At 34.2% G+C, this 22,664-nt stretch overlaps 3 protein-coding genes across 6 annotated transcripts; 1 reads left to right on the top strand and 2 right to left on the bottom strand.

Annotated features, from left to right (window-relative positions):
- The first annotated feature begins 563 nt into the window (after nt 1-563).
- On the top strand, nt 564-7,312 carry LOC146934303 (long chain acyl-CoA synthetase 4-like). Its single transcript, XM_085706175.1, has 19 exons — nt 564-913; nt 1,810-1,873; nt 1,957-2,046; nt 2,841-2,897; nt 3,313-3,361; nt 3,442-3,518; nt 3,634-3,673; nt 3,766-3,860; nt 4,089-4,256; nt 4,606-4,716; nt 4,869-4,956; nt 5,189-5,255; nt 5,399-5,474; nt 5,583-5,700; nt 5,824-6,069; nt 6,151-6,290; nt 6,474-6,656; nt 6,769-6,888; nt 7,182-7,312. Exons 1-19 carry the CDS (start codon nt 759-761, stop codon nt 7,215-7,217), a joined length of 1,980 nt encoding a protein of 659 aa, XP_085562301.1. The 5' UTR covers nt 564-758; the 3' UTR covers nt 7,218-7,312.
- An 86-nt stretch (nt 7,313-7,398) lies between these two features.
- On the bottom strand, nt 7,399-11,785 carry LOC146934302 (Leucine-rich repeat (LRR) family protein). Of its 4 annotated transcripts, none has more exons than XR_015007729.1 (5): nt 11,109-11,785; nt 10,074-10,677; nt 8,570-9,069; nt 8,323-8,480; nt 7,399-8,165 (listed from the first exon to the last, which is right to left on the bottom strand). XR_015007729.1 is itself a non-coding variant. In XM_085706178.1 (5 exons), the coding sequence occupies exons 1-4, from the start codon at nt 11,658-11,660 to the stop codon at nt 8,368-8,370; spliced, it is 1,773 nt and encodes a 590-aa protein (XP_085562304.1). In that variant the 5' UTR covers nt 11,661-11,785; the 3' UTR covers nt 7,399-8,165; nt 8,323-8,367. The 4 variants fall into 4 exon arrangements, 2 of the variants coding, with proteins under 2 accessions (XP_085562304.1, XP_085562305.1); XR_015007730.1 differs by having other exon boundaries at nt 8,348-8,480; XM_085706178.1 differs by having other exon boundaries at nt 8,566-9,069.
- Nucleotides 11,786-16,213: 4,428 nt separating this feature from the next.
- Nucleotides 16,214-21,400, bottom strand: GH9C2 (glycosyl hydrolase 9C2). The gene is made up of 9 exons (XM_085706176.1): nt 21,012-21,400; nt 20,710-20,922; nt 20,231-20,431; nt 18,480-18,569; nt 18,225-18,389; nt 17,812-18,096; nt 17,260-17,608; nt 17,088-17,162; nt 16,214-16,968 (listed from the first exon to the last, which is right to left on the bottom strand). Exons 1-9 carry the CDS (start codon nt 21,216-21,218, stop codon nt 16,670-16,672), a joined length of 1,884 nt encoding a protein of 627 aa, XP_085562302.1. The 5' UTR covers nt 21,219-21,400; the 3' UTR covers nt 16,214-16,669.
- Between the last annotated feature and the right edge of the window lie 1,264 nt (nt 21,401-22,664).

Raw genomic sequence — 22,664 nt, 5'->3', positions numbered from 1 at the left:
GACAATAGTTGTTCTCTGTTTTTTGCTAAGGGGCTGCAACCATGGAGATTTGGTCGTTGCTAAGGGTCTGTTTGGTTCAGTGCGTCTGTTTGGTTTAGTCCAGTCGAGATGAGAGGAGGGATTATAACGAAGAGGAGGAGATATATTTCATTTGACACATATGTTCGGTTCAAACTAGGGGAGAAGGGACGAATTTTAATTACATATATGTCACACGTGGAGGGGAATTTTAAAACTAACATATATCTTATAATCTTTGAAATGTGTGTTATTTGAACAACTATTTGTGTGACAGCTTTTTGAACAACCACAAATTTACAAAGAAAAATAGATATTGATGCAGAAACCAAAACAATATAGAGAAAGTAAAACATAATGTGAGTATGAAAGAGAAAGTTGTCATAAAATGAGTGTATAAATGCACACATAAGTGTGTCCCTAATCTAATTTCCTTCTAAAAGTAAAATTCTTCAATAATTTTTTTTGTATCATTTTCTTCAATTTGTTAAAGTAATGAATAAGCTACCAACTTTTATTCATAAAAGTGCTTAGGGGAGGTAAGGGACAAAGAAGTGTAACATTAATGATCTGAAATTGTTGACCAATCGTAACCGTAACAAGTTAGAGCGTAACACAACACACATTACATGCAACACCAAGTTGTCGAATATTCAGTTGATCACACGTACCCTACTTCTTTCTCTTTGTTTCCGTTTAGCTAGCTTCATTGAAAGAGAGAAGCATTTAATTAAATAATAATGGCTGAAGATAAATCATTCATCGTTGAGGTTGAGAAAGCTAGAGATGCCAAAGATGGTAGGCCATCTATGGGTCCTGTGTATCGTAGCTGTTTCACTAAGGATATCTCTCCTCCTCCCATTGAAGGTCTCGATACATGTTGGGATGTTTTCAGGTCACTTTCATTTCATTCTCATATATATTTTCATAGATCACAATATTATTTTCATTTCTACTTGTCACAACATCTAAAATGTCTATGTCTATCATTTCTTCACGTGTTAATTTGGCACGATTTGATTGAATGAATTTGCATGGTTTTAAATTGTGGTTCGCATAAGTAATTGCAGTGGGTAATGTGAGGGTTTTTGTTTTGTGTAAGCATTGTCAAAGTAGAAGAACAATGAGATTGAACTTGTTGAGAGATCTCTAATTGGATCTCCTTTGAAAAATAAATCTCTTGAAAACAAGTCATACTTTCTAGCTCTATAAATTTCGAATTAAGATTACTTTGATAGGAAGATATATTGTAGATTTCATCTAAAAGTTATAGAAAACATGTAACTAGACACAATTAAAAATACATATAAAATCCATGTAAAACATAAATTTAAAATGAGAACTAATATTTTAAAAGTTGAGTGAGTGTAAAGATAATATATAATATTGTCATTTATGTATTAGAATAGGAATAAATAATCTAAACAATGGTAAAATACAACTAAAAGTGTGTCTAATGTGTGAAAGAGGTAACAATGGTTAGAGTTGATATACTTTTTGGAAAAAAAACAGAATGAGAAAAAATGTACATACAACAAGAGGGACACATGAAGTGGGTTATGGTTGGCTTTTTTACTATATTTCATCTATGTAACACCGATATTTCGATCTAATCGAAAGTGTGTCCTTGCCGACACGACACGATATCGATACATGCAGATACATTCAATTTTTTTCTCTTCAAATTATTACAAGTAAATGTCGTGTCCGTGTATGTTTTAGTGATTCACAGTATTTCGTAAGAGATTTAACAAATTAATTTAGTTCTGATTGTTTTTGAGGGTTATACAGGACTGCTGTTGAGAAGTATCCAACAAATCCAATGCTGGGTCGCCGTGAAATAGTGAATGGGAATGTGAACACTCTTTTTCCCTCTCTTTCATTTTTGCCATTATGCAAATTTATTGTTACTTTTTGAATTGTGTCACACTCTTGTAGCCTGGCAAATTCAAGTGGCAAACTTACAAAGAAGTGTATGACTTGGTGATCAAAATTGGGAAGTCCATTCGTGCTTGTGGTTATGGGGAAGTAAGTCACATGTGCTTATTCTTGAGGATTGCTTTCACCTTTTCTGATTATTTTTGCATAGGCCATGTTTGGATAAACAGTTTAATAAAGTGTTTATAGCATCATAGCTTACCATATAGGTGCTTATGTATTAGCAATTTCGAAAACAAAAAATACTATAAAGTCAAACTGCTATCATGAGTTATAAGCTGTTTTCATGTGCCATCCTTGAGAACTAATAGAAATAATCGGGAATCAGCTTATAGACATGTCATTGTTATCAATGTAGGTTCAGAGAGAATAACAAAACAAAGGCGGCTGCTAGAGTTTCATAAAATATCATATGGCATAGCATATAAAAATAGAGTTACGAGAGATTATATGGCAAAACCTAAACGGCCAGACTAAGCTAGAAATATAAAGACCCGATAACTTAAGTCAAATATTTTATTATCTAACAATCATAAGTTGTTATAAACTCTCACAAGTGTTTATGTCACTAGATCAGTTGAAATAAATCAATCCAAACAAGGCTCTTTTATCTTCTTTGATTTGTCACTGCAATTCCTGGATTCTCACTACGTAATGTGTTGCTCACTTCTTCTGTTATCCGTGACATAATGTTTTGCATACCAAAAACTAATTCAAAATTCTCTTTATTTCTTTCTCTTTTACAATTATATATTCTTGCTCTTACACTTTGAGATCTTCATGAATAGCTTGGTCATGAAGGACTATGGGATCTTTTGCCTCATATTAGTATCTTTTCTTGTATTGTGTGTATGCAAGCTAAATATATATATTGCTTGTTTTAGGGAGTAAAATGCGGCATTTATGGTGCCAATTGTCCGGAATGGATTATGAGCATGGAGGTACATTTTATTTTGAACTTATTTATTTATTCATGTTATCTTCTATGCATATGATTTTTCTTTTTACTCTGTTCTTTGAAGGTTTCAGTTGTAGTTATACGTTGATATTTGCTTGTACCTTTGTGTTGTATATTTATCAGTTTTTTAATATATTGTTAATGCAATAATGTGATTGTTCTAGTCTGTTTATGAATTATGATCCATTTTGAACATGGAAGAAAAACAAGGCTTTTTTTAAATTGAAACTTTGTTTCATCTATTGAATATTTGTTCTTATACAATGTTTGGTTCCATTATTTGGTTCTCTCTTGGCCATCCTTTGTCACCAATAGCGATGATCAATTTTAGTGTTGCTAAGCTAGTTTCTGTTATCCTTTTAACTTAACATGTCTTACATATTTTAAGATAATTTCAGGCCTGCAATGCTCATGGACTTTATTGTGTTCCTTTATATGATACTTTAGGTATGATCCCACCTTCTTTGGCATTTATCTACCTATATTATGTTACCACTTTAATATTTATTTTCCAAATGTTAATTTAGGTGCCGGGGCTGTGGAGTTTGTTATATCTCATGCAGAGGTCTCAATAGCATTTGTTGAAGAAAAGAAGATACCTGAGGTTCATCTATTGAATTAATGATCCGTGTGGTAGCAATGTATTATTTGGAAGGATTAGAAAGTGTGATCTGCAATTTTCTATAACTAAGTCATATATTTTTTCTGAAACTTTTCAGCTATTGAAGACATTTCCAAAGGCAGCAGAGTATCTCAAGAGTAAGTTTCATTGATTTTCTCCATTAATCCCTTTCCTAAAATGAAAGAAGCAACTACCTTTATTTGTTTAATTATTTATCTATTTTGTGTAGCAATTGTGAGCTTTGGAAAAGTTTCTGCAGAACAAAAGCAAGAAGTTGAGAAGATCGGGGTGAAAATATATTTGTGGGATGAATTTTTAGAAGTGGTGGGTTATTATTACTCTTTTTCCTCCTATCTGTTGCAAATTTGTCATGAAAAGGCTCCTTCTAGAATTACTTGGCTGTATCACAAAATATTAGATACACTTCTTGAATTGCAAGTTTTGTTTCTAACACTCAGTCCAGAAATGACAAGAGGAAGTTACGTGTTACAATTGTTTTATCGATATTTTGTGGTTGGATTGCTGATTCGAGTTTTTTAATGTATGTCACAGGGTCATGATAAGAATTTTGATCTTCCTGAAAAAAAGAAAAGCGACATATGTACGATAATGTACACAAGTGGAACAACCGGTGATCCCAAGGGAGTATTGATATCCAATGAGAACATTATTACACTCTTATCTGGGATGAAGCAGATACTAGGTAGTTGCAATGAACAAGTAAGTAGTTTTCTATTAACACATATTTTTCTTGCAATTATATGAACACACAATGGTCAAGGGACTCCTAAAATGCCCACATCTTCCCATTTAAGTAAAAGCATTTTGGTCTTCTAATATGAATCTTAAGCAGTTTGATCAAATACTGCTGCACAACAATGATATAGCGCCGCTACATCCGCTGTTTGACAATATTTTGAACTAAATAGCGTATCGTGGAACAATAACAATTTATTCAAATTCCGCAACATCATCGTGTGCTGCTATTCAACAAAGCTAAATTGCTCCTAAAATGCTATTTCATTTTTTGGATAATGAAAGTTCCGCTATCGGTTGTCTCTGCTTGCAGTTGCATCAGAAAGATGTATACATATCATACCTTCCACTTGCACACATCTTTGACAGGATTATTGAAGAGGGAATCATATGGAGTGGTGCTGCAATAGGTTTCTGGCGAGGGGTGAGTATAGATATATACGTGATAAATCTTTCATTACTGAATGAAGGCTTGATGTGATTATAGTATATTGGATTTTCTTAAATTTAATATCAAGTAAGTCAAAATTTGTATTTGATATTAATATGAACACCATTTATTCTATGTGGCTGCAGGATATCAAATTGTTGATGGAAGACATTGCTGAGTTAAAACCAACTATTTTTTGTGCCGTTCCCCGTGTGCTTGATAGAGTGTACACAGGTAATTTTTTGTCGTTGCTTACAGTTTAGTCATCTTTCCTACACCATGTGATGTTTGTGAAAAAATTATAATTTCATAAAGAACAAAACTATACTTTTAAGATAGTTCTTATTAGTCACTGAAGTGGTCTTTTTATTGAATTCCTTATTCTAATTTCCATCTCTTTGAACAATTTTTCCTCTCACCAATAATAATAATGCAATGAAAATCTCAACCTCCATCTGTTATACAGGTTTGACAGAAAAGATTAATAATGGGGGCTTTGTGAAACAGACGATGTTCAATTGGGCCTACACATAGTAAGTAACGTGTTTTAAATGATGGAAATATGACTAATTATTGTATGAGTGTTCCTATGTAAATCAAAGCACACAAAATCTCATTTAGAAGATGATAATGCATTTCAATGTTCTGATAATATAAACTATGAAATATGTTGCAGCAAGTTGCATAGCATGGAAAGAGGGCAAAAACATGAAACAGCAGCTCCATTAATGGACAAACTTGTATTCAGTAAGGTGATTGTAGTTTCACATATTTTAATTCGCCACCGTCTTGATTCGAACAAACAATAACCGTAACAAAATTGCTCTGTACTAATAATAATGTTTTTGCAACATGATCAGGTAAAACAAGCTTTAGGGGGTAATGTACGTATTGTTTTGTCTGGAGCTGCGCCTCTATCGAAACATGTCGAAGGTTTCCTGCGTGTTGTGACTTGTGCTCATATCTTACAAGGATATGGTATGTTCTTTCTCAACATTTGGACTATCATGAACTTCTGTTACATTTATGTCTGTGATTATTGATGTATTAAATCAGCAAAAGATTCTTTTTAAACATGGACATGATTTTTGGCCTTTGTAGGTCTTACTGAAACATGTGCTGGATCCTTTGTAACAATACCAAACGAAATAAATATGCTTGGTATGGTGGGACCTCCTTTACCATATTTGGAAGTGTGTTTGGAGTCTGTACCTGAAATGGGATATGATGCACTTGCAACCAAACCAAGAGGAGAAATCTGTATTAAGGGTGGTACGGTTTTCGCAGGGTATCACAAACGTGAAGACCTCACCAAAGAGGTTATGATTGATGGATGGTTCCATACAGGTTCTTTCGGTTGAACTTTAGATAATCTATACTTGTTGTTGTACATGGTCACATTTTATTCATGCATGATCTATTAAACAGGAGATATCGGAGAGTGGCAACCTAATGGAAGCATGAAAATTATCGATCGAAAGAAGAATATATTTAAGCTTTCACAAGGAGAATATGTTGCTGTTGAAAACCTGGAGAATATTTATGTTCAAGTTAATGCTATTGAATCCGTATGTATTCTAAACCCTTTGAATAGTTTAGAAGTACTATTTTGCAATGAATTTGTTTTCCTTTAAAGGAGTTAAGAAAATATGTGGAGTAATGATATTAAAAGGTTTAGTTTCAGCTTCTTTTCATTAGTAGACAATGTTTTGTGACATGTTTATATTGTGTTTTATCTTTCTTTGTTTCAGATATGGATCTATGGAAACAGTTTTGAGCACTTCCTTGTCGCTGTTGTTAACCCAAGCAAGAAAGCACTTGAAGATTGGGCTCAAGCAAATGATATGAAGATGGACTTTAATTCTCTCTGTGAAGATTCAAAGGCGAAACATTACATACTTGGAGAGCTCTTAAAGATTGCGAAGGAAAAGAAGGTTCTATTTAGCTAATGTCTCATAATATTTCTCTAATTTGTTATAATTTGATGAATTTGAGAACACCTCACTTGAAGCTTTATGCTGATCATGATTTTTGTTCTTTTTGTAGTTGAAAGGTTTTGAGTTTGTTAAAGTTGTTCATCTTGATCCAGTTCCATTTGACATGGAACGTGATCTTCTCACACCAACATTTAAGAAAAAGAGACCGCAGTTGCTTAAGTACTACCAGGTATAACTTGTTAAAATTTTGGATTATGTTATGTTTCACTAAGTTGACTAATCACTCTGATAATTGGACATTTGAACTATAACTGAATGTCAGAATTGACACCTTAAGTGCAGATTCAAGGACATAAGTACAGTTTATAAAGTTTGCCCCATAATATCTTTCTAATTCCATTGAACTTCTCAATGTGTCAAACCAATTTTCTTTTGCTCCTTTTATTTATTTATTTATCTATTTATTGTACAAACTTAAGCACATACTTGTTTCAGTACTGATTGTAATATTTTTGTGCACAGAATATCATTGACGAGATGTACAAGACGGCCAAATAAAACCACTGAAATTATTTTTGTATATGCTATGGGAGACTTATTCATGCAATAGCACTTTTTTTTGTTAAGGCAATGTAAAAGCACTTGTTTAATTCCTTTTTTTCAGTGGAGAAGATATAGGGTTCGATCTCAGCTACTAACATTTCCTCCCTCCTCTCTAACAATATTAACAATGATGATGTAAGACAATTATTCACTTCAAGAGTCTTTTTTCTTCTTTAACAAGACAAACAAACATTAAAAAAAATTCACAAAATAAACAGACCCCAAATTTTTTTTTTTTTAATATAAAACCCATTCAAAAACATTTATTTCATATGAAGTGAGAAATTCATAAAAAACAAAATATGATAGTTTCTCCCACATCCTTCTAGTCTAATTCTAATTCTAGCGGGAATAGTAAACTAGTTCCCTCTTATTTCCCAACTTCCAAGCTTTCACTGCAATACGGCTTCTCATCACGTCAAACAACTCCACTGCTAGCAATGGTTGTAACTACAACAAAATTCTTCCTCAGGTAGGAAACTATGAACTTTGATGCACCGTTAGGCGGGAGAAAGGAATTTGAAGTGTACACAATTTCATACACGTCGGAAGCTTTGGTAAAAGGAACAACTTCTCATCTATTCTCTTTGATTGTGGGATTTGAACCGTAGGATCTTATTCAGCCGCTCTGCGATTCACGTCTCCAAGAAATGTGGGATTTTGCGACAACATGAAATCTCAATCCTTTTCAGCAAAGATAAATGATTTGAAGAAACTAGGAGGAACCAATCCCCATGTGTGTCAGCTATAACACTCAACAAAAAAAAAAAAAATCCATCTCTTAATACACATTACATATCTACATGTACACAATACAAGGTTAGGTTTGAGCCAGAGCTCTATACGACTTAATCACATTCAGTTGACATAATTCAGCTTTCACCTTACGCAGACGAGTTGCACCTAAATTTTGGTGGAAAAAAAAAATACCACTTCAGATCCATAGAACTAAATTGAATGCATGTATCCAGCATAAATGGAAAAACAAAGTAAATTTATATGATATTGAAATACCAGAATATTTGAAAATACAACGAGTACAATGAAAAAAATAAATTACCAATCCAATGGGAGCAGATAGTTACATGGTAAGAGATTACTACATTCAATCCAATTGCTTCTCAAGTATTGAGTTGTCTATTTCACTACTGGAGGCAAGAGACAACGACATAAACTGCAATGCAAGTAATTCATCTCTACTATATTTCATCCTTTGATCTATGTCAAAATAAATGAAAATTTATAATTAGATAAATCATTTAAAAATAAGCAACCAAAAGATTAGAAACGTAATGGGAATTACCTACAAAATTTGGAGATAAGGAGGTTTGTTCTTTCTTCCTAGCTGCTTGCACAGTCTTTGAAGTTAATCGAGATGGAGATGAATGATGAAGTCCATTTTCTTCAAAAGGAAGTACAGTAACAAGTTCATGCCTTACTTCAATTTGTGGGTGATTTTTACAGAATGATACAATAGCTTCTTTTGTCAAGAGCCAACAACCTCTGACGTCCATCAGTTTAAGAGTTTCAGGAGTCTTAAACATATCAAAAGCATAATTTGTCAAAACCGCATCACAAATCCTAAACTTTGTCAACTTAGGAACTGATGATAGATGGTAAAGTGAGATGTCGGCAAGTGAAGGACTTTTAAGAGATAAATATCTCAGTTCTTGGAAGCTTGATAAAGGGAATAAAGCTTCATCGGTGACTTGAGTGTGCTCCAAATTCAACCTTTGTAATTGATTAAGATTTTGTAGGGCGGTTAGAGAGAGCGAATCCAAATCAGAACTTCCCTGGTGCAAAAACCCTGAGTCCAGAGTACAGACAGGAAGGTTATAGACAAAGTACTATACTACAGGCAGCAAATGAAGATAAACCAGCCAAAACTGAGAGAAATCAAGTTGAAGAAAGAAACCAGTATTTAGACATTTTGAACAACACATATACAAGAAAACCAGAATTTGTCTAATTGAAACAAGTAACTTGAATTAAATGCTTAATGGGTCAAATCTGCATCGATGGTTGGAAACAAAGTGACCAAATAATTAATTCATTAAACAAGATGAGAAATAAGAATTCATGTGATAATTATAAGATAGATTTATATAAATACTAATTATTTTCTTGCTATTGTTCACAGTACCAAACCCCATATTATAGTCTAATACGGGTACTACATGCCTCAGCAGTACTATCTTAATATACGTCAAACATTAAGATTTCTTAATATGGAAAACATCCCTGTCCTAGTGTGGCTGTCTTTTTTTTTTTAATGGAGTGTGACTGTCGCTTTTTCTTCTGTAATTATGGATTTCTAGGATTGTAAGAAGTTATTTAAATCTAATGTGCAAACACCCAACAAAGGTCACTTGATTCCACAAGCCAGCTTGAATAAAAGCCACAACATGGGCAAATGAGTTTGTTTTCTCCTGACATATTAATGCAGGACACACTAAAAAAGATGAATAGCTGGTCTAAGTATAGATAAGATTTGCTATATAAGAAACTTAAGTGGGGTTCCAAATTAAACTTCCAGATCTGTGAGCCAATCAATGTTAAATTAAAACAAAGATATAGCTGGTCTAAGTATAGATAAGATTTGCTATAGTAACAGAAAAATTTGGAATCTTTAGCCTCACGAGAATATTCATCAGCAAAAATGTCATGTTTTTCATCAAAAATGCAAATATGTAGCACAGAAATTTACTATTGAGGAGTTGTTCCGTGGTAAAGAAAAAGACTCATCAACGGCTGCAGAAATAGTACTATTTAAACTCACAACAGTAACAACTATGCCATGTAATCAAATACCTTTAATGTTTGTATTGCTCAGATCAACATCCTTCAATGAAGGCATCATGCTGATATATAAGAGGGCAGTATCATCGACTGATGTCAGAGATAGTGAAAGAATTTCAAGATTGGGAACATGTCCAGCTAAAATCCCTAATCCAGCAGAGCTAATCCAAGTACCACTCAGATTCAAACTTTTCAATTTTCCACCAATACATGCAACCATCTCAACTGAATCATCATCCATCATACATGAGCTGAGATTGAGATGTTCAATTACTTTCAGCTTACTTAAGAAGAAGAACTTGTCAAGCCCGGTATGGGCCAAGTCCAGAAAGGACAGGAAATATGTATTTGCATACAATAAGGTTTCAGCTTCATTCAGGAATGTAGACCCAGAGAAAATAAGCTTTGTCAAAGGAGCTTTACCATCTTTGAGAATAGAATCAATGGTGCAATTACTCATGTTGAGGCATTCAAGAGATGTTAAATCAGGCAATTTTGTGACGCTAGTCCAATCAAGATTTAGATGGGTCAACTTGGGGAACGTATTAAGAATAGCAGCACCTTGGTTTGATATTTTACTGTCCCAGAGTTCAATGTGTTGTAGATTTTTCAGTACCTAGAACAAGTGTTTCGCAGGAGAGAATGACAAGCTGTCAACATTACTACAACTTGAGAATTAACAACACAGACTTGTATGGAAAAAGAAGCACCAAGTAACCAACAACATACACACTCCTGAAAAAAAAAAAAAACTACGCAATATTCACCTAACTAAAACAAACAATGAAGTCTAACAGTGAATTCGGCCAGTAATTCAAGACCACTACATAAGCAACACAATCACAGTTCAAAAACGGTGCTAAACCAAACCCAATTGAGTAACAGATTACAACTAACTGGCAACACTGGAAAACAATAAAATTTGATATTGGCAAAACATTCTTTTAAATTTAAATGCAGAGCACAGTGTACACATAAATCGATCTCAATCAAAATAAACGGTACCATGAACAATGCAGAACACAAATGTGAGCCCAAAAAATATACCTGCAACGAAGCTAAAGATGCATCATCGACGGGCAAACCGCCCAAGTCAAGAAGAGACAAGTGTTTAAGAGAGGCAAGAAGCTTGACACCTTTGGTAGTGACACTGGTTTTGGAAATGCGCAACTTCTCTAAATTAGGAACAGAAAGGATATGATTAATTCCAGCATCATTAAATTTGGAGCATCTAGATAGATCCAAGTCTTTAAGGCTGTTCATTCCTGAAATAGGCCAAAGAGCAGATGAATTGATTCGATGACATTCAGCAAGGTTCAAATAACGTAAATGGCGAAATGCTCCTAAATATGCCATCCATTCTGCATCCACCACGGAGTTTTCTCCTCTCAAATCAACCTCTTCCACACTGTGTTTGAAAACTTCGAGGAGAGATGGGTGGAGGAGACGGCGAGTGATGAGGCGGCGGAGAAGAGCGTCGGCCAGAGGAGAAGGTAAGCAATCGAGAGACCGTCTTTGTAACCGCCATTTGTCAACGGTTTCTCTGCTTTTACAAGCTGCGTCTATGCAGAGTTCAACCAATGAGATTTCGCTCTTCATCTTCTTGTGATTGTGATTTATGAAATGAAATTGGAATTTAGAAGAAGAAGAGGAAACAAAAATCAAATGGAAATGGAAAAGGAAAGGAAGATGAGTCTGACTTGAGTTTGATGCGGTGTTAGAATAATGAATGGGATCGGGATTTGATTGTTTTATTCAGAACTACGAAGCTTCCTTCTTTGAACATCTCAACATGGGCCTCGTCATCCCATTTGGGCCTTAATACTCTGAAGATTTGCTTTTTTGACAAAGAATACTTCCAATTGACACATGAAAATGACTTTAATACCCCAGCGGTAGTTAACAACCGCTGGGAAACACGCCGGTCGTTAACTACCGCTGAGTGCCAGCGGTTGTTAACTACCGCTGTGTTTGTGATATATTCACGCCAGTGCCCATATTCCAGACAGTCCCTCCATCATCACTATCACCATCCACAGTCTCTCAAAATTTCACTCTCTCTCTCTAAAAAAACTCTACCAAATCATCCAAAATTTCTTCCACTAAATCACAAGTAAGTTATCACTTATGCTATTGTCATACATTTTAGTTAGTATATGTGTTTATATGTTTATAATTTTAGTTGTTGTTTAATTATTAAATTTTGAATATTTGATTTTAATATAGTTATGGTTGTAGATCTGAAATGCTATTAACATATATTATGAATATCTGTTATAATGAACTTATATTGCTTAAATGTATAATTTTTTTTCGAATTTTAATTTTTTTTTGAATTTTATAAATTTTTTAGGGTTTGAATATTTGTTGTTAATATAGTTATGTTGTAGATCTGAAATGCTATTGACATATATTATGAATATCTGTTATAATGAAGTTATATTGATTGAATTTATAATTTATTTTCGAATTTTATAAATTTTTTAGGGTTTGTTTAGGATTTTTAGGGTTTATGTCAAATTTTCACTACAAGTGTTTGAATGAGTTTTTCATTGATTATTTTTAATTTCTATGTGTGTAGATTTGAAACAATGGTCGGGTGGATCGACGTTCATGCAACATTCAACGGCGGAGAACCTCAGAGGTTGAAGGTTTGGTGCCTTGATGTAACGTTAAGAGATCTCAAGGATCAACTGAATGAATTCAACCAAGGAGTCAACCCAAGAGACACAAGGAGGGTGCAAAATGTTCGGTATAAACGTCCAAAGCTCGACGAGGGGAGCGTATCATTCACTTGGGTGGAGTTAAAGAACGACGAAAACGTGACGAGTATGTTTTGGGAGCACACCAAGTTCCAGTGGATCGATATGCGGGTGACGTTGCTGAGATCAACTGAAGATATCATCAACAGCTTGATTCCGCCAGAAGATCGTCATTAGTTAGGGTAAGGTGCATTTCAACTACAACATTTGTCTTACCTATGAAATGGGGTGATTCAAACTTGTCAAACGGCAAGGACTCAAGCATTTCGCTGGGCATTAATGTTTTACCTTTGAAAAGATTAAATTTTTGTTAAGCTTGCTTAGATGATGGTATTAAGTGTCAAGGAATGGACCTCATTTCGTTGGCACTTGAATACCATCATCTAAATCAAGCCTGCCAAAAATTTATTCTTTTCGAAGGAAAGCATGAATGCCCAGCAAAATGCTTGAGTCCTGTAGAGGTAAGACAATTGTTGTAGTTGGAATGCACATTCCAACTACAACAATTGTCTTCCTCTGGATGGGGTCATTCAAACTAGTTAAATGGCAGGACACCGACATTCGTCCGGGAGTGTTTTTGTTCCATTCTAAGTGTTAATTTCTTGTTGGCTTCGTTTAAATGATGGTATCGAAGTGTCAAGGTCTGGACCACATTCCGTTGGCACTTAGATACTATCATTTTAAACCAAGACCAGCAAAAATTTAACATTTGGAATGGAACAAAAGCACTTCTGGACGAATGCTGGAGTCCTGCTGTTTAGCTAGTTTGAATTGACCCCATTTAAAGGTAAGATAATTGTTGTAGTTGGAAGGTACATTTCCAAATGTAATGTACTGATAGTTGACGTACATGTCTTTTACGTAATGTAATTATATGTAAATAAAATTGTCTAAGAATTAATGTTGTGTACTTATCGAATTTATTTATTCAATACGCCATTTTTATTTGCATTAATGTTGTGTACTTATTATAATTTACTTATTCGATACGCAATATTTATTCGAATTCACGTTAGATTTTATTCGAATTTTAATTATTTGAATTCACGTTAGATTTTATTCGAATTTTATCCGAATTTTATATAAATAAATGAAAATAAAAACTAAAATAAAGGAACACAAGTAATATATATAAAATCACATTTTATTAATATAATAATACATTTACAATGGGGTAAAACTAAATCTGCTTCGTCGTACCAATAACATTAAAAATAACATCTTCGTCGTACATTTATTCCTTAATAGGTGAAGTCATCTTCGTCGTACATTTATTGAGTGAGGATTAACCTGAGAAATACCAGACTCAATTTATTGAGTGAGGATGAGCCTGAGAAATACCAGACTCAATTTATTGACTGAGGATGAGCCTGAGAAATAACAGACTCACTTTAGTATTGACTGAGGATGAGCCTGAGAAATACCATACTCACTTTAGTGAGTACATTAAGAAAGGAATCGAGGCAGATGGCCTTGAGGAGCTTTACAAGAAGGTTCATGCTGCAATTCGTGTTGTTCCTCACTTGAATATATAACCAATGAACAAGTTCTGGTTGAGTTTCTTTGAGTACTGGACTATGACAAACAAACATTTTTTAGAAGAAAGAGTAAAGAAGTAAAGAGGAAATGAGAGTAAGGAGGAGAGAATGTGAGGAAATGTGAGAATGTGAGGGTTTTTATAGGGGAAAAATGTAGAAAAAATAGGTTGAATAAATGATGGAAAAAGAGGTTGAATGATGGAAAAAGAGGTTGAATTTAGAAAAAATAGGTTGAATGTTGAAAGAAAATAGGTTGAATGTGGAAAAAATGTGGAAAATATGTGTTGAATGAATGAAGGAAAAGAGGTTGAATGCTGAAAAGGACGGTGCATCCTAGAACGCACGTAGCGGCTGTTAACAACCGCTGGAAGACTCCAGCGGCAGTTAACAGCCGGCGTGTTTCCCAGCGGCAGTTAACGACCGCTGGAGGTAAAATGGTCATTTCCATGTGTCAATTGAAAGTATTTTATGTCAGAAAAGCAACCTTCTAATACTCTGCCAGGTTACCTGCACCCAGGTTTTGCTGGAAATAATAAATTATGTTGGTTGACCTCAAATAATTAATTATCTGTTTTTTTTTTATTATTATTTCATCTCATCTTTTATCAAAGGTTAATCAATTTTTTCAGACTCAAATGATGTGCTTAACTAACCCAACAATGCTTGAATAAAATGGCACACTTCGGATTTGACTGTTACAATATGGTGAACAAAAGTTTGAATTCTAACCGTGAGATGTACCATGTTTAACATTGGAATGAAACTTTTGGGGAAAAAAAATAGAATGATTCAATATTAGTTCTTGCGTTCAAATCTAAGGGTCCTAAAATGAAGAACATTTAAATTTTGAGGCAGAATTTTATACTTCATGTGATCCTATATGCACCTTGCATGATTAATTTACAGCATAATTTACCTCCGGGTTTATTTGTACCAAACTTCTTTTATATTTTAATTTATTTCCTTAAATTTAATAAGTTGACCAGAAAAAGGTTAAAAATTGTTGATTTGTCAGAATATGATAACACAAGAAAAAGTTTAGAGATCACGTTTTATATTTTTCAAGATTAATTAATGTTACTGTAACCCTCTATTTCAGGGAGTAAATAAGGCATTCCTCGGGTTGGAATAAGAATTTTTTAATACTGTTAATTGGGTTAAGAAATGTGTGTATCTACTACCTATCCACGTCAGCTGATGAATCCAACAGTATATCTGAATCTAAATATAAACATTTTTCTTATAATAGACGAGTCTTATTCAGGATTCTTCTAACACCACACAAAAGATTACCTGCAATCCTCTCAGTGTAGAAGTAGAAGCCCACCACGAGTGATGATAAAATATTGTCCGTTCAGTAAGGGGCAGTTGCCTGTGATTAGATTGTTGTCGATTCATTCATTTTTGTAGGTTTGTGTGCCGTGCCATGTTACTGAAAGTTAGTTTTCAGATGTGTCTCTATGTTCTCCAGTTTATAATTTGCTTTTTACCAAGAGATTTTACTGCACCTTTTAGTTGCAAAAAGAATCTTATCCAAGTTTGTAACAGGTTGCCAATTCTCAAGTGATTTTCTATGGGCTCGAATCCCTTGTGGTGAAAATATTTCACAGCATGAATAAATCGAAGACAACAAAATCATTTTGTTGTACTTTTTTTACTGTGTTGTATTTAATACTAATGGACTGATAATAACAATCTGATATTGTTGCATTTAGCATTTCTTTTCATGAAACTAAAGAGTAATGATAGAATTCAGATTCAAATACAGTCTCCATTAGACCTCATATATCTCAAGTTGGAATTTATGAAGCACTGAATTAGCAATCATATACTTGAAATAACCAAACAAGCATTGCCAGCATAAAAACATAATACTATAGCACAAACTGTTTATATATGGAGTACAAATGCTGCAAAGCATAACATCACACAGAAAAGACATCCAAAGCTTTAGAAAAAAATACAAGTGATGACTCCTCCTAACATGTTAAGAAATTCATTTAAATTCTGAACTTCTCAACTATCACTGTCTCGCTGTTGTCTGTCTGTCTTGTATTACTCACTGTATATAAGTTGTAAAGCGGATAAGAAAGAGGATGAGCACTCTTTTCTTGTCTCTTCACTCCTTTCTGCACCGCTCCTTCCATCTTATATAATCTATCTATTTTTTTTTTTTTATCTATTCTAATGAAACGCAAAATACACGAGAAGAAAAGGATTTGACATCAAGAGAAGATTTGCACATTTCGTATTACACAGAAAGCAATAAACCACTCGCATCCGACTTTTTAAACCAAATCGCTTGTTCTCAGGCCAATGAGTAGTTCGCAACTGAGACATCTGCTGGAGTGGTAGAATGGATGTAGACAAACTCAAGGCTTTTACCTGCTGACAATGAGTTGATCCATGCTGGGAATGTATATGAATCACCAAACTTTGCGAGTCCCCAGATTGGACCATAAAGCTTGGATATTGAAAGATTGAGAGACTTGAGATTTTTGGTTGATTTGTTTGTCACAATTGTTGAGTATCTATAATAAGTTCTTCCATTTGCAACCCAAGAGCTGGTCATTTTCTGCTGAATGGAAATTGGGCCTGACCATGAAGCTGAAAAAGAGAAGTTCCTCACTTAGATTTTGATCTCAACATGTCATTTTGGTCTCTAATTGAGTAAGTATTTCTCAGATAAGTAAACAAACCATATGCTACTATATACCAAACAGTACCTGGGGATGGACTTGTCTTTGGTTTGGAGAATGAATGTTGCTTGATAACAACAGGCTTACGAACTGGAACAGCAACTGTAAGGAAGAAATTATACCGCAATTACTTTTACTATCACCAAAAGATTTATTTATAGCAGGAGGTGCAGAAATTTCACGATAATGTTGCCAATACCTGGAAGGAGCTGGTTATAGCCACCATGACCACCACTGAGTCGTGCAAGAACACCTATAAGAGGAGCATTGTTGTAGGTTGCTGGTTCTGTTTGTTCATAGTTCTTTCTTTCATCGGCAAAGTCATCATAAGCATCAGGTCCACCAACAATAGCACCGGTTAGTACATTGGTGTTACTTTTTTTGCTGCTAAACCAAGTAGCATAACCTCCAACACAGCTGACAAATTTTGGATTAGCCTTGATTGACACAATGGATGAACCTCTGTGGTGAACTCTTTGAGGGTAATTGTTTCCATATCCAACCATGTAACTTGTAGCTCTTGGGTTGTCTCCAAGAATGTAGTCCACCTGAAGATTAATTTTAAACGCAAAAATTGATGAGCTCCCTTGAAATATGTAGCACCAACACTTCATATTAAATGTGAGTCGGGTGTCATACTTGTTGCAGTGTCAATGTGTTGTGTCTAGTGTTTGCACATCATAGACCTTAAATAATTTTAATGATTGGAATGGAAAATCAAAGTTGAATTAAATGAGATGGAATTAATTACCTGAGACTTTGCAAAGGAGAGAAGCTGGGAAGAAGGGACATTTCCAGAAGCACATCTCAAGTTTCTACCAGAAGAAGCAAGGTAGTCAGAATAGACAGTGGCTAAAAAGGAGGAACTTGTGGCAAATTGCAGGTTGTTCCATCTTTGACGGTATATTAGGCCACCAGGTGTCTTCTGAATATTGCGAGTACCCTTTCCAATGCATGAACACATGAAATACTCAGACCTTTGCAGATATTTTTCAAACACAGGTGCATGAACACCAGCTTTCCCTTGCATCAGGAACTACACATCAAGAAACAGTAGAAAGCAGTTTAGCCACATATATTCGATAATACATGCTAGCCACTAGCCAATGTGTTTGAACAATGCATTTGATCATATCGATATTTTGAAGAAAAAAAAGATGTTACCTTGGCAACTAAAGTCTGAACACCAGGATACTTAACATCCCAACTAAATTCAGTCATTTGCCAACCAGTTCCACCCATGGAGTCACCATTTCTACCAAGGTAATCCAAGTAATATTGGTTGTTAGATGCTTGATACAACCACGCAGCAGCCCAGAGCAATTCGTCCTGCGCGCACAATTACCGACATTCAATTATTACCATTCAAGCAATAATTGAATTTTTGTATTGGTCCACAATTGAACTAGAAACACTTACATTGTAGCCACTGATGGATCTGTAGTACTTCTGTGCAACTGTGATGCTGCTATCATATTTGCCTCTGTATTTATCCGCAAAATCAAACAACTGCAATAATTTATCAAAACCAGAGACAAATCAGTTTTACTGGTTCCATGTGGAAACTGGAAACAGAATGAAGTCAATCAAGTTCAATTATCTTCATTAATTAAATAATTTAATTAATATTAAGCTCTTCTAATGGTAAATATATTAATTAAATCAACCTACAAGGTAGTAGTGTTTGGTATACTCATTTATTATGTTACAACTAAAATACCCGAAAACTGAGTAAATTCGATTCAGATCTAGAGCAACAGTAAAATAGAATTTCAGAAGCATCTATGATCTTTCTTCATTCATTACTCATCCAAGTCTCTAACTATAGCCATAAATGAATAATTAAATGCAACATGTGTCTTCACCTATCAGAAACAATGACAGAAACAGGAACAGCATTGAGCTAGTGTAAAAGGTTGTAATAGAGGCACATGACAGCGGAAAAATAGGTCCAATATTAATGTGATAGTATAGTTCAAGCAATATCCATGTTGATGGTTGCGGAAGTAACCACCCAGTTGTGGTAGTGAAAATAATAAATGAGTGATACCAAACAAATGGGATAAGTGTAATTTCGACCCAAAAAGGAAAATGGCAGCACCGACAGTGTATCCACGTGTCATGACAAAATGGTAAATAACGAAGTTTCGTTTTTGTGTGATGTGAATCTCTTCAAGGGGAAGGTTGGGATCTAATTCCACACAGATATCAATATGTACGGTCAAAAGCGTTTACCATTGCAACAAAAGTGTCCCTTCACTAGGCATGAAAACCCGGTCTTTCTTTTTTCTCTTTTCATTTTTTTAGATATAAAATTTACAATTTGCTTTGGACCACAACTTTTTTTATTTTTATCATTATTATGGGTTGGAAGTAATATAAAGGAGAAATGGTTAAATGAGGATTTTACCTCTTTTACACTTGTTTAGTTGTTTTAAGAAAAAACCTAAATTGAGTGAACTCTTGCTCAATAAAGTTGGAATGAAGATGACAAAAGAAAAAGTGGGAAACAAAATTCCACAAGTGTACAAAACGTATTTTTATGGGTCCCTAAAAATATTATCTCCATCCTCCTACTTTTTCAGTGAGCAAATATTAGGTACACTTGAGAAGATTTTAATGTTTACTAACAAATTCAAAAGATAAAAATATAGTGTACTACTTGTATTACTAAATTATTTCTATTAATAAAAATAAACTAAAATCTCTGGATCACCAATATCTCATCTACTTCCAAAAATAAAGATAAGTTTTTTTTTTTTTTTAAAATCTTTAGAGACTTTATTTTATTTATGTTTATTGAATCCATAAATGCAGTTCTACCGAGTACCGACCCATGCAGCTCAATTTGGTGGCAATAACGTCTCTGACAGAAGAGTCATAAATAAAAGTGTAGTACCAGTAACTGCCTGCCTATTACTATTAGTATTAGTTTCAATCAAGTTCAACCGTTTCACCAATATTTGTCGCTATGATCAGTAACAAGAAACAACTCATACACACCATGCTTCATCTTTTATTTATCTATTTTACTTTTTATTTAGTTTTCACATTTCATTTTCACATAACCAAAACCTACTTCTACCACTACTTGTTAACCAAAAACAGATAAATAATTAAATAATGATAAAATAAATAAATAAATAAATAAAGACAGTGTTGAGTGAAACCTCATAGGCATGACGGAGGAGTTCTCTGGAATAAGCAGGGTTAGAGCGACGGAAGACAATGGAAGCAGCAGCCATAGCGGCGGCGGTTTCTCCGGCAAGATCCGACCCAGGATTACTTGGATCAACCTTATAAGCGCGACGGTCGGTGGTCATATCCTCCGGTCTTTGCCAACACTTGTGGTCAGTGTTACCATCTCCTACCTATTTGTCAAAATGCCAAAAACAATAACATCATTCTTTATTCACATAAATAAATAAATATATTAATAAAACTCAATTAAATTAACAGTATTATTATTATAAACTTCCAAATTCAACTTTAACTCTTTGGAAAATAAAAAGACACTTGACTAACCCATGAATACTATATTATAATATTTCTTTTTGAAAAAGAAAAAGTTGATTGAACAAAAAACTAGAAAACAAAAAAGGTCAGAAAACAGAGTGAGAAGTGTGAAGTGTGAAGGTAGCAGTAGTACCTCTCCATAGAGAAGATTAGGTTGAGGATGAGCTTTGATGAAATAATCAGTACCCCATTTCACAGCTTCCATGGCATGACCAAGTTCACCACTACTAGCCATTTGTTTACCATATTCAATGATACTCCATGACATCATTGTAACAGTAAATGCCATTGGTAACCCAAATTTCACATTATCCCCTGCATCATAGTAACCGCCCACTAGATCTACCTGCAAATTTCAACAACCAAAATGAGTAACTGTAAAAAAAAAAAACATATACATGAATGAATGAATTTGAAAAGGAAACTTGTACTTACCCCACTAGCTTTACCGTCTTGAAGACCAGAATGAGATCTCCATGAAACTCTTTGGTTATGAGGAAGATAACCAGATCTCTGAGCTTCAAAGAACATAATGCTCTTGCTTAGAGCTTGGCCATAGTCATGGCCACCAGCAAAGGATAATGATGGAAGTAACAGAAAAAACAGAGGAAGCATAGAAATGAGTTGTGTTAGCTTTTCCATGAAAAATTTGTTGAATGCAGTTAGGTGAAAAGAAGAAGAAAAAAATGACAATGCTAAAGTGTTTTGAGAAGCTGAACTGAAACTTCGTATAATCCCGCTAATTAAGGAGAGAATCCTTGCGGAAAAAGAGAAGTTTCAGAAAAGAGAGAGAGAGAAGAAGAGAAGAGAAGAGTACAGGGATTGGAAACTGAGGAGCTCGAGGGTCTATATATTAAGGGGAAGAGTGTGAAAAGGAAGGTATCAAGAACACACAAAGACAATATTTCTATTAAAAAATTGAAAAAAAGATAAATTACACTAAATAATTTAATGGTAAGTAGTAATTTGTTTCTATTTTGTTTTTTATTTTGGATTTTGAAGTGGCTATAAACGTCTCTGATGAGGAAGGAACAATGTCATGTGGCCTTACAGCAAGGAGTCGGTGAGGTTTTAAATTATTTGGCCGAATTGGAATTACTACTTCTTGTGGTTAAATTAGAAGATTAAATTTGTTTGACTTATGGTATGGAGATTGAGCAACAATGGTACTTTTACATGTGAATGTGATTGTTTGTGACTATGGTAATTTTTACCTCAGAAAATTGGACGGTTTTTGGCATTTTTCTATTAAAAGAAATATTTATTTTTCATCAAAAATATTATTAGAAATAAAAACCAATTTTTACAACTATAGTACTTTAGATGTAATAATAGCTTTATATCTTATTGAGGTCCCCAGGGACCAGTGCCTATACCCATATCAACGGACGAACCCACTACTGAAGATTTGTTTGGTCTTTTCCCCCCTAATCGGCGTGGTAGAAACAAAGGAAATTTATGAATACTTCCCACACGACACAACCGAAACCATATGGGATTGAGATGATTACCCATTTTCCACGTACCTTTGTCACTAAAAACCTCACCATTTCTAACTACGATTATGCATTTATTTTACCATAAAATTGAGTTGAAGAATTTCTCACAAAAAGTAGCTGACTTTGACGGACAGTCTCCACACTCTCAACATTAGTTGATGAGACTATTCAATTTCTAAAATAAAACTGAGTCTGAATTAACTGAAATTGAAAGAGAAACGGCCTCACGTTTTTCATCCTAAAAACAAAAACATGTTGGCTAACATGCATGTGGCAGTCATTGGTCATCTCAGTAAATTAGCACATGTATTTTAGTTACAAAAAAACATACTACATTTGAGGCAAATTCTTCTTAGTATTCATTTATTTATTTAGAAAAAGGCAAATTCTTAATTTTGGTGCCTGTCTTGTAATGTAATTCAAGTTGGTTAATTTATGATAAGTGTTTTATTACAATAATTTGTGAATAGTATTGATAAGAGACGGTTATAACTGAGTGGTAGTTTGTCAGAAAAAAAATACCAAGTGGTAGTTGGTTATCCGTGTCAATAAATACAAGTTTATAGTTTGAATAAAATTAACTTTTCAT

This window comes from Medicago sativa, chromosome 4 (assembly GCF_051527215.1).
Source record: "Medicago sativa cultivar Bolivia chromosome 4, Bolivia_mono, whole genome shotgun sequence".
NCBI classification, from domain to species: Eukaryota; Viridiplantae; Streptophyta; class Magnoliopsida; order Fabales; family Fabaceae; genus Medicago; species Medicago sativa.
This window is presented reverse-complemented; position numbering and strand designations above follow the sequence as displayed.

Coding starts and splice junctions, on each gene's coding strand:
- LOC146934303 (XM_085706175.1), top strand. CDS start 759: ATGGCTGAAGATAAATCATTCATCGTTGAGGTTGAGAAAGCTAGAGAT. Junction 4,257..4,605: donor TAGGTAGTTGCAATGAACAA/GTAAGTAGTTTT, acceptor CTCTGCTTGCAG/TTGCATCAGAAAGATGTATA. Junction 5,701..5,823: donor TCATATCTTACAAGGATATG/GTATGTTCTTTC, acceptor TGGCCTTTGTAG/GTCTTACTGAAACATGTGCT.
- LOC146934302 (XM_085706178.1), bottom strand. CDS start 11,660: ATGAAGAGCGAAATCTCATTGGTTGAACTCTGCATAGACGCAGCTTGT. Junction 9,070..10,073: donor GAGCAATACAAACATTAAAG/GTATTTGATTAC, acceptor CTCTGGACTCAG/GGTTTTTGCACCAGGGAAGT. Junction 8,481..8,565: donor CTTATCTCCAAATTTTGTAG/GTAATTCCCATT, acceptor ATTTTGACATAG/ATCAAAGGATGAAATATAGT.
- GH9C2 (XM_085706176.1), bottom strand. CDS start 21,218: ATGGAAAAGCTAACACAACTCATTTCTATGCTTCCTCTGTTTTTTCTG. Junction 20,923..21,011: donor AAGACGGTAAAGCTAGTGGG/GTAAGTACAAGT, acceptor TGAAATTTGCAG/GTAGATCTAGTGGGCGGTTA. Junction 18,390..18,479: donor GATCCATCAGTGGCTACAAT/GTAAGTGTTTCT, acceptor TTGTGCGCGCAG/GACGAATTGCTCTGGGCTGC.